Here is a 12,598-nt window from a genome sequence, read left to right as displayed (position 1 = left end):
TTAAGGCAAGAACCTTACTAGAAATAAAGGACATTTCATAATGATTAAGGGATTAATCCATCAGGAAGTTATCACAATATAGATCTATGTATAACCAATGAAATAGCCTCAAATTTAAAAATTAAATGAAATAAAAGAAATAGTAAATATACAGTCATGATAGATTTAAACATATTTCTTTGAATAGTTGATAAGAAACAGAAAAAAATTCAGTAAGATTATAGAAGAGCTGAACAGTATAATTGACACCTGGATTTCAGTGACATATATACAGATAACCTGACCCAATAATGACAGTATACACATTCTTTCATTCTTTACAAGTGCACATGGGATATACAGCAAAACTGACTATACACTAGGTTGCAATGCAAGCCTCAACAACTTTTAAAAGATTTAACCAGTCAGAGAATGTCTCTGACAATACTGATATTAAGTTGGAAATCAGTAACAATGACATGGTATTATACATAGAAAATGCTAAAGATGCCACCAGAAAACTATTATAGAAGAGCTTCTTCAACAATAAAGTAGAAGAATACAAAACTAATATACAGAAATGTTGTGTTTCTATACATTAATAATAAAAAAAGAAATTAAGGAAATAATTCCATTTACCATCTCATCAAAACCAATAAGATACCTCGGAATTAACCTACCTAAGAAAACAAAAATCCTATACCCAGAAAACTGTTTGACACTGGTGAAAGAAACTGAAGATGACACAAAGGGAAAGATACACTGTGTTCTTGTTTTGGAAGAATCAATACTGCCATTTACAGCAACATGGATGCATTATGCTAACTGAAATAAGTCAGAGAAAGACAAAATGCTACGTAATATCACTTCTACATGAAATCTAAAAAAAATTTAAAAACTAGTGAATAAACGGCAACCCACTCCAGTACTCTTGCCTGGAGAATCCCAGGGACGGTGGAGCCTGGTGGGCTGCCGTCTATGGGGCTGCACAGAGTCGGACACGACTGAGGCGACTTAGCAGCAGCAGCAGCAGCAGCAGTGAATAAACAAAAGAGAAACAGACTTACTGATACAGAGGACAAACCAGTGGTTACCAGTGGGGACAGGGAAAAAGAGAGGGGATACAAGCTAGGTACAGTTTGTAACAAAAAGCTACTTTGTAACTAAGAGCTACAAGGGTATATTGTACAAACAGTGAACATAGCCAATATTTCATAATAACTGTAAGTGGAGTATACGTGTGCTCAGTCGCTCAGTCGCGTCTGACTCTTTGTGGCCCCATGGACTATATAGCCTACCAGGCTCCTCTGTCCATGGGATTTTTCAGGCAAGAATACTGGAGTGAGCTGCCATTTCCTTCTTCAAGGGATTTTCTTGACCCAGGGATCGAACCCACATCTCCTGTGTCTCCTGCACTGGCAGGTGGATTCTTTATCACTGAGCCACCTGAAAGTACAGCCTTTAAAAACTGTGAACCACAACATTGTACACCTATAACTTATATAAATATTGTACATCAACTAAACTTCAAAAAACACACACAAAAAAGAAAATCCCAATAAAAATGCAAAAAAAAAAGAAAAGAAAATTTCAATAGCTTGGAAACTAGGTAATACACCTGAGAATAACCCTTGGATCAAATCTTTAAAGTGACAAAAAATATTATAGAATGTTTTATACAAAAGAATATTTTTTAAAAATGACTCATTAAAGCTAGAATACAGTTAAAGTAGTGCTTAGGGGGAAATTATAGTTTTAAATGGATATTTTAGAAAGGAAAAAATGTCTTGAAACTTATGTTCTAAGTTTCCATCTCAAGAAACTATAAAAGGGTAGCAAATCAATCTCATAGAAAGTAGGAGAAAATTACTAATAAAGATATGATCCAAAATTAAGAGAAAAGCACTAAAGCCAAAATTGGTTCTTTGATGAGATTAGTAAAATTGATAAACACCTAGCAAAACTATTCAAAAACACATATGCACACAAATTTTCATTATAGGAAACTGTGATAGATTTTTCAGACATTAAAAAAATAAAAGTTTGTTTTAGACAACTAGACACCAATGATTTATATCATTTATTTTTAAAATATTTATTTAATTGCAGGATAATTACTTTACAATATTGTGATGGTTTTTGTCATACATCAAGATGAATCGGCCACAGGTATACATCTAAATGGCCTTCTCTGGTGGCTCAGACAGTGGAGATTTCGCCCAATGCAGGAGACCTGGGTTCAATCCCTGGGTTGGAAAGATCCCCCACAGGAGAGCATGACAACCCACTCCAGTATTCTTGCCTTGAGGATCTCACGGACAGAGGAGCCTGGCAGGCTGCAGTCCATGGGGTTGCAGAGAGTTGGACATCACTGAGCGACGAAGCAAGCATGCACATACATTTAAATAAACAAATTCTTTCAAAAACACAACTTATCAAAACTGACAATAGAAGGGATAGAAAATCTGAATACTCCTATATCTATTAAAAATGAGTCTGTTCTTTAAACACTTTCCAATACTAAAACATAACAAAGTTGCAGGACTGACAACTTCAGCTTATTATCAAGCTACCAATATCAAGAAAATGTGGTAATGTTAAAAACACAGACAGTAGATCCCTGTGCTATATACAGTAGGTCCTTATTAGTTATCTATTTTATATGCTTCTACATATATGTGTATATGTTGATCCCAATCTCTTATTTATCCCTCTTCCCTATCCCGCCTACCCCACTGCCCCAGTAACCGTAAAATTGTTTTCTACATCTATAACTCTACTTCTCTTCTGTAAATTAGTTCTTGTGCCATTTTTCTGTTGTTGCTGTTGTTCACTGTTCAGCTGCTAAGTTCCTTTGCAACTTCAAGTACTGCAGCATGCCAGGTTTCCCTGTCTTTCGCTATCTCCCGGAGTTTGCTTAAACTCATGTCCACTGAGTCAGTGATGCCATTCAACCATCTCATCCTCTGTTATACCCTCAATCTCTCCCAGTATCAGGGTCTTTTCAAATGAATCAGTTCTTGGCCTCAGGTGGCTAAAGTATTGGTGCTTCAGCTTCAGCAGTGGTCATTCCAATGAATATTCAGGACTGATTTCCTTAAGGATTGACTGGTTTGATCTCCTTGCAGTCCAAGGGACTCTCAAGAGTCTTCTCTGGCACCACAGTTCAAAAGCATCAATTCTTCAGCGTTCAGCCTTCTTTATGGTCAACTCTCATATCCATACATGACTACTGGAAAAACCCTAGCTTTGACTATACAGACCATTGTCAACAAAGTGATTTCAGTGATGTCTAGGGTTTGTGATAGCTTTTCTTCCAAAGAATAAGCACCTTTTAATTTCATGGCTGCAGTCACCATCTGCAGTGATTTGGGCCCAGGAAATAAAATCTGTCACTGTTTCCACTTTTTCTCCATCTATCTGCCATGAAGTTATGGGACCAGATACCATGATCTTAGTTTTTTAAATGTTGAGTTTTAAGCCAGGTTTTTCACTCTCCTTTTTCACCTTCATCAAGACGCTCTTTAGCTCCTCTTCACTTTCTAATGAAAGTGAAGATACCATTAGAATGACCTCATTAGAGTGGTATCATCTGTATATCTGAGGTTGCTATTTCTCCTGGCAATCTTGATTCCAGCTTGTGATTCATCCAGCCTGGCATTTCACATGATGTACTTTGCATATAAGCTAAATAAGCAGGGTAACAATATACATCCTTGACATACTCCTTTACCAATTTGGAACCAATGTTTTGTTCCATGTCTGGTTCTAACTGTTATTTCTTGACCTGAATACACTTTCACAGAAGGCAGATAAGGTAGTTTAGTATTCTTATCTCTTGAAGAATTTTCCACAGTTTGTTGTGATCCACACAGACAGAGGCTTCAGTGTAGTCAATGAAACAGAAGCAAATGTTTTTCTGGAATTCCATAGCTTTTACTATCATCCAATGGAGGTTGACAATTTGATCTCTGGTTCCTCTGTCTTTTCTAAATCCAGCTTGTACATCTGGAAGTTCTCAGTTCACATACAGTCACAATCCCCCAGCTTGAGGGATTTTGAGTAAACTTTGCTAGCATGTGAAATGAGTGCAACTGTACACTAGTATGAACATTCGTTGGCATTGCCTTTCTTTGGGATTAGAATGAAAACTGACCTTTTCCAGTCCTGTGGCCACTGCTGAGTTTCCCAAATTTGCTGGCATATTGAGTGCAGCACTTCCACAGTATCACCTTTTAGTATTTGAAATAGCTCTGCTAGAATTCTATCACCTCCACTAACTTTGCAGTAATGCTTCCTAAGGTCACTTGACTTCACACTCCAGGATGTCTGGCTCTAGGTGAGTGATCACACCATGGTGGTTATCTGGGTCATTAAGACCTTTTTTGTATAGTTCTTCTGTGTACTCTTGCCACCTTTTCTTAATATCTTATGCTTCTGTTAGATCCTTGCCATTTCTGTCCTTTATTGACCCCATCTTTGCATGAAATGTTCCCTTGATATCTCCAAGTTTCTTGAAGAGATCTCTAATCTTTCCCATTCTATTGTTTTCCTCTGTTTCTTTGCGTTGTTCACTTAAGAAGGCTTTCTTAACTCTCCTTGGTATTCTCTGGAATTCTGCATTCAGTTGGGTGCATCTTTCCTTTTCTCCTCTGCCTTTCACTTCTTCTCTTTCTCAGCGATTTGTAAGGCTTCCTCAGACAACCACTTTGCCCTCTTGCATTTCTTTTTCTTGGGGATGTTTGGTCGCTGCGTCTCATACAATGATATGAACCTCTGTCCATAGTTCTTCAGGCACTCTGTATACCAAATCTAATGCTATTTGCCACCTCCATTGTATAATCATAAGGGATTTGATTTAGGTTATATTTGAATGATCTAGTGGTTTTCCCTAGTTTGTTCAATTTAAGTCTGAATTTTGCAATAAGGAGCTCATGAACTGAGCCATAGTCAGCTCCAGGTCTTGTTTTTGCTGACCACAAAACTCCATCTTTGGCTGCAAAGAATATAGCATAAGAATATAATATAGATTGGTATATAATATAACTTTTTTTAGATTCCACATGTAAGCGACATCATGTGACATTTGTCCTTCTCTGACTTACTTTACTCAGGATGACAATCTCAAGGTCCATCCATGTTACTGCAAATGGTATCATTTCATTCTTTTTTATGGCTGAGTAATATTTCTTTCTACACATCTACCACATTTTCTTTATCCATTCCTCTGTCAATGGACATATAGGTTGCTTCCATGTCTTGCTACTGTAAATAGTAAACAGTGTAGCAGTGAATATTAGGGTGTATGTATCTTTTCAAATTACGGTTTTCTCTGGGTATATACCCGGGGGTGGGACTGCTGGATCATATGGCAGTTCTATTTTTAGTTTTTTAAGGAACCTCCACACTGTTCTCTGCAGTGGCTGTACCAATTTATATTCCCACTAACAGTGTAGGAGGGTTCCCTTTTATCTACACTCGCTCCAGTATTTATTATTTATAGTCAATTTATCTTTGACAAAAGAGCAAAAGCAATTCAATGAAGCAAAGACAGTCCTTTTAACAAACTGTACTAGAACAACTGGACATCAGCATGCCAAAAAAAATATGTGTGTGTGTGTGTGTATTTTTTTTAATGGATCATAAATGTAAACCCCAGAACTATAAGACTTCTAAAAGATAACAAGGATGAAAATCTAAGTGACCTTGGTTTTGGAGATTAATTCTTGGACACACTACCAAAAACATGATCCATAAAAGAAAAAAAATTGGTAAGTTGGACTTCATTAAAATTAAAAATTTCTCTAGAAAGTTACTGCTAAGAGAATGAAAAGACTGGCTACAGATTGGGAGAAGATATTTGCAAAGCACATATCTGATAAAGGGCTTGTACCCTAAACATACTCTTAAAACTCAACAATAAGAACACCCAAATAAAAACATGAAAAGACCTGAACAGACATCACACCACAGAAAACATACAGATAACATAAAAACATGAGAAGATATTCCTTATCATATGTCACTAGGGAACTGTAAATTAAAACCACAGTGAGATATCACAACACACCTATTAGAATGGCTAAAATCTAAGCCACTGGTAACACCAATTCTGGCAAGAACATGGAGCAACAGGAACGGTCATTGAAGGCTGGTGGGAATGCAGAATGGTACAACCACAACAGAAGACAAGTTGTCAGTTTCTACCAAAGTCTTACAAACCAGAAATTATGCTTCTTGGTATTTAGCCAAATTAGCTGAAAACTCATGTCAACACAAAAATCTACCCAGGAATGTTTATACCAGTTTTATTCATAACCACCAAACTTGAAAGCAACCAAGATGTCCTTCAAAAGACAGTGAATGTACAAATGAAGTGACATACCCTCACAATATCATATTATTCAGAAAAAGAAAAAGCTGTCAAGGCACAAAAAGATATACAGTAACATAAGGCACATTGCCAAGTAAAAGAAGTTAATCTGAAAAGCTACATACTGCATAATTACAACAGTGAGACATTCTTAAGGGCAAAAATGCAGAGACAGTAAAAGTCAAGTGGTTGCTGGGGGCTTGAAAGGAGGGAGGAATGAATAGGCAGAGCACAGAGGATTTTCAGGACAGTGAAGTATGACCAACCTAGATGGCATATCAAAAAGCAGAGACATTACTTTGCCAACAAAAGTCCATCTAGTCAAAGGTATGGTTTCCCCAGTAGTCATGTATGGATATAAGAGTTGGACTATAAAGAAAGCTGAGTGCTGAAGAATTGATGCTTTTGAACTGTGGTGTTGGAGAAGACTCTTGAAAGTCCCTTGAATTGTAAGGAGATCCAACCAGTCCACCTAAAGGAAATCAGTCCTCAATATTCATTGGATGGACTGATGCTGAAGCTGAAACTGCAATACTTTGACCACCTGATGTAAAGAACTGACTTATTTGAAAAGGCTCTGATGCTGGGAAAATTGAAGGCAGGAGGAGAAGGGGATGACAGAAGAGGAGATGGTTGGATGGCATCTCCAACTCGATGGACATGAGTTTGAGTAAACTCCAGGAGTTGGGGATGGACAGGGAGGTCCATGGGGTTGCAAAGAATTGGACATGACTGAGCAACTGAACTAACTGAACTGAACTGAAGTTATTCTGTGAGATACTGGAATAGTGGATACATGGTATCACACATTTGTTGAAACCCATAGACCTCTACAATACAAAGAGTGAGCCATGATGTAAAATGTGGACTTTAACAGTAATGTATCAGTATCAACTGGTTCACCAATAGTAACAAATGTAGCACACTAATGCAAGATGCTAATAAAGGAAATTGTGTGTAAGGAGAGGAGATGTATGAGAACTCTGTATTTCTGCCCAGTTTTTCTGCAAGCCTAAAACCATCCTAAAAAATAAAGCTTTACTAATTAAAAAAAAAAACCTTCTCAAAAGAAAATCTGACACACAGGCGTCAATGAGACTTCTTCTAAACATTTAATAAAGAAATAACACTGTCTTGTAATACTCTTGCATCAAATAGAAAAGAAAAAAGGAGGCAAACACTTCTGTAACATTTTATCAGGCCAGCACAAACTTGTCAAAGACATTACAAGAAAGGAAAATTACAGACCAACCTTTCTCACTGACATAGGTTCAATCCTTCAACATTTATTATTGGATTTCTGCTAATGTATAGGATGTGGGAAGTCAGAACAAGAAAATATTACTCCCACCATAACAATGAGAAAGAGTGGTATAATCTACAAAAATCTTAACTTTTGAACTCAACAGAAAAATGAAGTTTTAAGACAATCAAGTGATTCAAATTCCAAACAGTAACAAGCCCCTGTAAAGACAGATGGAACTACAAACTATTTAATATTTGACAAAGCACAGGAGGAAAAGGAGGCTACTGTACAAGCAAGAAAGAAAAATTCAGCTAAAATTAACTGTTATAGATGAAATGTGGGCTAGCATGTCCCAGAAACACTGGGAGCTCAAAACACAGGGGAATTCACACTTGCATGCTCTTTTCCAAATGTCTCTGTCAGGGCTGAGGGTAGAGCAGGGAAGTGCAAAGGGTCCCTTTCTGTGGCACAGGTGTGCAAGAAAGGATAGGCCACCACTACAAAAGCAGCATACAACCCTACCACATTGCCCAAACTCCCCTCTCATTTAAGGAAGAGGCCTTAAACCTCTGGAAAAGGCAGAGGCTCTGGGTGTATGAGAGTGTACTCAGTCGTGTCTGACTCTTTGTGACCCCATGGACTGTAGCCCGCCAGGCTCCTCTGTCCATGGGATTTACCTGGCAAGAAAACTGGAGTGGGTTGCCATGCCCTCCTCCAGGGGATCTTCTTGACCCAGGGATCAAACCCATGTCTCTTATGGTTCCTGACCAGCAGGCGGGTTCTTTACCACTTAGGCACAGGGGAAGCCTCTGGGGATTATGACTGTTGAAAAACTACCTTCCTCATGGAAACATAAGAAAACTCGCACAGGCCCCAAACCCTAAAGCAGTACAAAGCAGAGGAAAGTCAGCACTAGGGAGAGAGAGGACTCTCTCACCCACTATGTGCCACAAGACAAACTTCAGCTGCCAAAAGCAACTGTACTCCAATAAAAATTAAAAATTAATTTAAAAAATAAAAATAAGCAAAGCATTGGATGACAGGTTGGCTGTTTCTTATAAACTATTCTTACATATAATCCAGCAATTACAATCCTTGGTATTTACCCAAATGAGTTGGAAATGTCTCCATTCGAAAACCTGCACATGAATGTTTGCAGCAGCTTTATTCATAAATGCCAAAAGTTGAAAGCAGCCAATATCTTTCAGTGAATGGACAAGCAGTCATACATCTAGGCCATGGAATATTCAGTTCAGTTCAGTTCAGTTCAGTCACTCAGTCGTGTCCAACTCTTTGCGACCCCATGAATCACAGTACACCAGGCCTCCCTGTCCATCACCAACTCCCCAAGTTCACTCAAACTCATGTCCATCGAGTTGGTGATGCCATCCAGCCATCTGATCCTCAGTTTTCCCCTTCTCCTCCTGCCCCCAATCCTTCCCAGCATCAGGGTCTTTTCCAGTGAGTCAACTCTTCACATGAGGTGGCCAAAGTACTGCAGTTTCAGCTTCAACATCAGTCCTTCCAATGAACACCCAGGACTGACCTCCTTTAGGATGGACTGGTTGGATCTCCTTGCAGTCCAAGGGACTCTCAAGAGTCTTCTCCAACACCACAGTTCAAAAGCATCAATTCTTCGGTGCTCAGCTTTCTTCACAGTCCAACTCTCACATCCATACATGACCACTGGAAAAACCATATCCTTGACTAGATGGACCTTTGCTGGCAAAGTAATATCTCTGCTTTTCAATATGCTATCTAGGTTGTTCTTAACTTTCGTTTCAAGGAGTAAGCATCTTTTAATTTCATGGCTGCAATCACCATCTGCAGTCAGCCTGCTTATTTAACTTATATGTAGAGTACATCATGAGAAACGCTGGGCTGGAAGAAGCACAAGCTGGAATCAAGATTGCCGGGAGAAGTATCAATAACCTCCGATATGCAGATAACACCACCCTTATGGCAGAAAGTGAAGAGGAACTAAAAAGCCTCTTGATGAAAGTGAAAGAGGAGAGTGAAAAAGTTGGCTTAAAGCTCAACATTCAGAAAACAAAGATCATGGCATCTGGTCCCATCACTTCATAGGAAATAGATGGGGAAACAGTGGAATGGAATATTACTCAGCACTAAAAAGAAATAAGCTATGAAGCTATAAACAGAAGGTGGAAACTTAAATACATATTACTAAGTGAAAGAAGCCCATCTGAAAAGGCTACGTATTGTATGACTTCAACTACATATATGACATCCTGAAAAAAGCAAAACTATGGAGACAGTAAAAAGATAAGTGGCTGCCTGAGGTTCAGCAAGAAGAAGGGATGAGCAAGAGAAGCACAGTATTTTTATGCTATCAAAAACCATGCTGTACAATGTTAGATACATGTCATTATTTATTTGTTAAAATACATAAGAGTCCACAACAATAGTAAACTATAAACTATGAAATCTGAGGAAAAAAACTCAACATCAATTAGTAATAAAACGCTCAGAAAACAAGGAATAGAAGAGTGTTTCTTCAACTTAACAAAAAGCATCTAGGCAACATCACACTGGAATCACTAGCCAGTGTAACGAGGCAAGAAAAAGAATTAAAAGGCACACTGATTGGAAAGGAAGATGTAAAACATCTTTATTCACAAATGACACCTGACTTGTAAAATCCTAAGTCATCTACAAAAAAAGGTATTATAACAAATACATAAGTTTAGTAAGGCCCCAGGACACATGGTAAATATACAAAGATCAATTATATTTCTGTATACTAAGAACAAATGAAAAAAGAACAAATAATTGGAAACTTAAGAAAAAAATCAGAATTTTAATAGTACTAAAAAACATAAAATATTTGGGGAAATTTTTAATAGAATGTGTAACACAAATCATATGTTGTTTAGTCACTAAGTTGTATCCAACTCTTTTGCCACCTTGTGGACTGTAGACCACCAGGCTCCTCTGTCCATGGGATTTCCCAGGCAAAAAATATTGGAGAGAGTATTTCCTTCTCCAGGGGATCTTCCTGACCCAAGAATCGAACCCACATCTCCTGCCTTAGCAGGTAGATTCTTTACCACTAAGCCACTCTGCTAAGTCACTTCAGTCGTGTCTGACTCTGTGCGACCCCATAGACAGCAGCCCACCAGGCTCCCCTATCCCTGGGATTCTCCAGGCAAGAACACTGGAGTGGGTAGGGAAGCCCAATAAGGGACTTATGTCATACATAAAGAATCCGTACAATTCACCAGTATGAGAACAAACACCAATTTTTTTAAGGCAAAAGATTTTAACAAACACCATTTTTTTTAAGGCACTCAGTGGTATGTCCTCCAAGATATGCAAGCTCTGGGCTGACATACAAAAGCGACTGCAGGAAGACCCCAACTAAGCCCCCAGCGCTTCCTGAATGCCCACAGGGCCTTTGCTGACAATCCCTGGCTCCATGGCCCTCCATCATCAGGGGACCATTTCCCCCCCGCCCCCTTCTTCCTTTACAGTATTTAAGAAATAAAAAGTCAGGTTTTCCTGGCCAAAAAAAAAAAAAAGAGAGAGAGATTTAGAGGAGCATAATTGCAAATAAAAATTAATTTATTAAAAATTAACACCAAGCACTAGCAAGGATGCAGAGCAATCCTCATAATGGCTGTGGGAATGCAAAATAATACAGCCACTTTGGAAAAGTTTGGTAGATTCTTACACACATACACTTACCATACAACTCAGCAGTTCCACTCCAGAGTATTTATTCAAGAGAAAAGAAACTTTTTAAAGGGGAAAAAAAAAAACTATACCAGAAGGCATATATCAGCTTTACTTATAATGTTTATAAATGGAAACAAAACATAACTCTGTAACTGAAATTCCCCAGCAACCAAGGAATGGATAAACAAATCGTAGTACATTCAAACAATGAAATATTATTCTACAATCAAAAGAAACATAACTACTGAAATAGCAACTACATGAATGAATCTCAAATTATGCAAAATGACAAAGCACAAAAATTCACATACTGTAGGATTCCATTTGTCACATTCACAAAAAAAGGCAAAGGTCTCCTGATCAATCTCTGCATCCAAAGAAGCTAGCACAGTAGAAAATAAGGAATGCCTGGTGGGCCGTTAGAGGGGGAATCATTCATTGCACGGAGGGTAGACAGCAAGGTCATAGAAGCCAAAGTCAAAAGGAACCTGGGGGCTCAAACACACCTGCAGGATGGAAAAAGCGAAGGAAGGTATACTTCAACCTACCTCCAACGATTTCAGCAGCTTAGATTAGATTAGATTAGATTCTGTAAAGCTCTACACTATGAATGAATAGCCTCAGCAGTTCTCTGGCCTAAAAGAAAGGTATGATGTGCCCCACCCTACTTTAAAAATAAATCTATTACCCGACGCCCGAGACTGAGCAAGTGGAGCTTACAAGGGGCAGGGAGGATTTTCCGTGCCCAGGAGCGGAGCTGAAGAGGGCCGAGGCGGGCTCGGGCTTAGGTCTGCCGGAGGCAGAAGGAGCCGGGGCATCGCCGCGGCCCCGCGGGTCTCCACCCCTTCCCACAGCCTCACTTACCCAGGCCTGCCGTTCCAACTGAGCGTACAAATTTGAGCCTTTGAGCTTTTGTACTATCTGGGCAATAATGAGAGACAGATCCGACTCCTCCTGCAACATTTCCCCTGTCCTACCCCGCCAAGTAGCGGGGGCCGCTAGCGCGGAGAGCACTGGCCACGTTCGGGGCCCCACTCTAGACCAGTGACACTTCTCGGGGACCTTATTACACTGGGACGCCTCCAGCGGGCGTTACTAGGCAACTACCAGGCCGTGAGTCCGTTCCTCTCTGGTCCGCCCCTCAAGCCTGAAGGCCCAGCACCTGCGTTCCGCTGGCAGAAAGCGCTCTGCGGAGTGGGGGGAGGGGAGAGTAGCTTTCCAATTCCATTGTTCCCACTTAGTCTGTGGTGGAAAGGCAAGAAGAGGGTCTCTTTTCTCCAGATCTACAGAGCTTCTGATGCATC

The 12,598-nt window shown here is 39.4% G+C and overlaps 1 protein-coding gene across 2 annotated transcripts in view; it reads right to left on the bottom strand.

Moving 5' to 3' along the window:
* Window positions 1-12,257, bottom strand: part of TBC1D19 (TBC1 domain family member 19) — a 144,284-nt gene extending 132,027 nt beyond the window's left edge. For both annotated transcript variants that reach the window (XM_068975259.1, XM_068975260.1), the window contains exon 1: window positions 12,159-12,257. In XM_068975259.1, coding sequence (XP_068831360.1) covers window positions 12,159-12,257 — 99 coding nt within the window. The remainder of the gene's footprint in view (window positions 1-12,158) is intronic.
* Between the last annotated feature and the right edge of the window lie 341 nt (window positions 12,258-12,598).

The sequence above is a fragment of the Capricornis sumatraensis genome, chromosome 7 (assembly GCF_032405125.1).
Source record: "Capricornis sumatraensis isolate serow.1 chromosome 7, serow.2, whole genome shotgun sequence".
NCBI lineage: Eukaryota > Metazoa > Chordata > Mammalia > Artiodactyla > Bovidae > Capricornis > Capricornis sumatraensis.
Note: the sequence above shows the minus strand (reverse complement) of the source record. Positions and strands in the feature narration are given on the sequence as shown.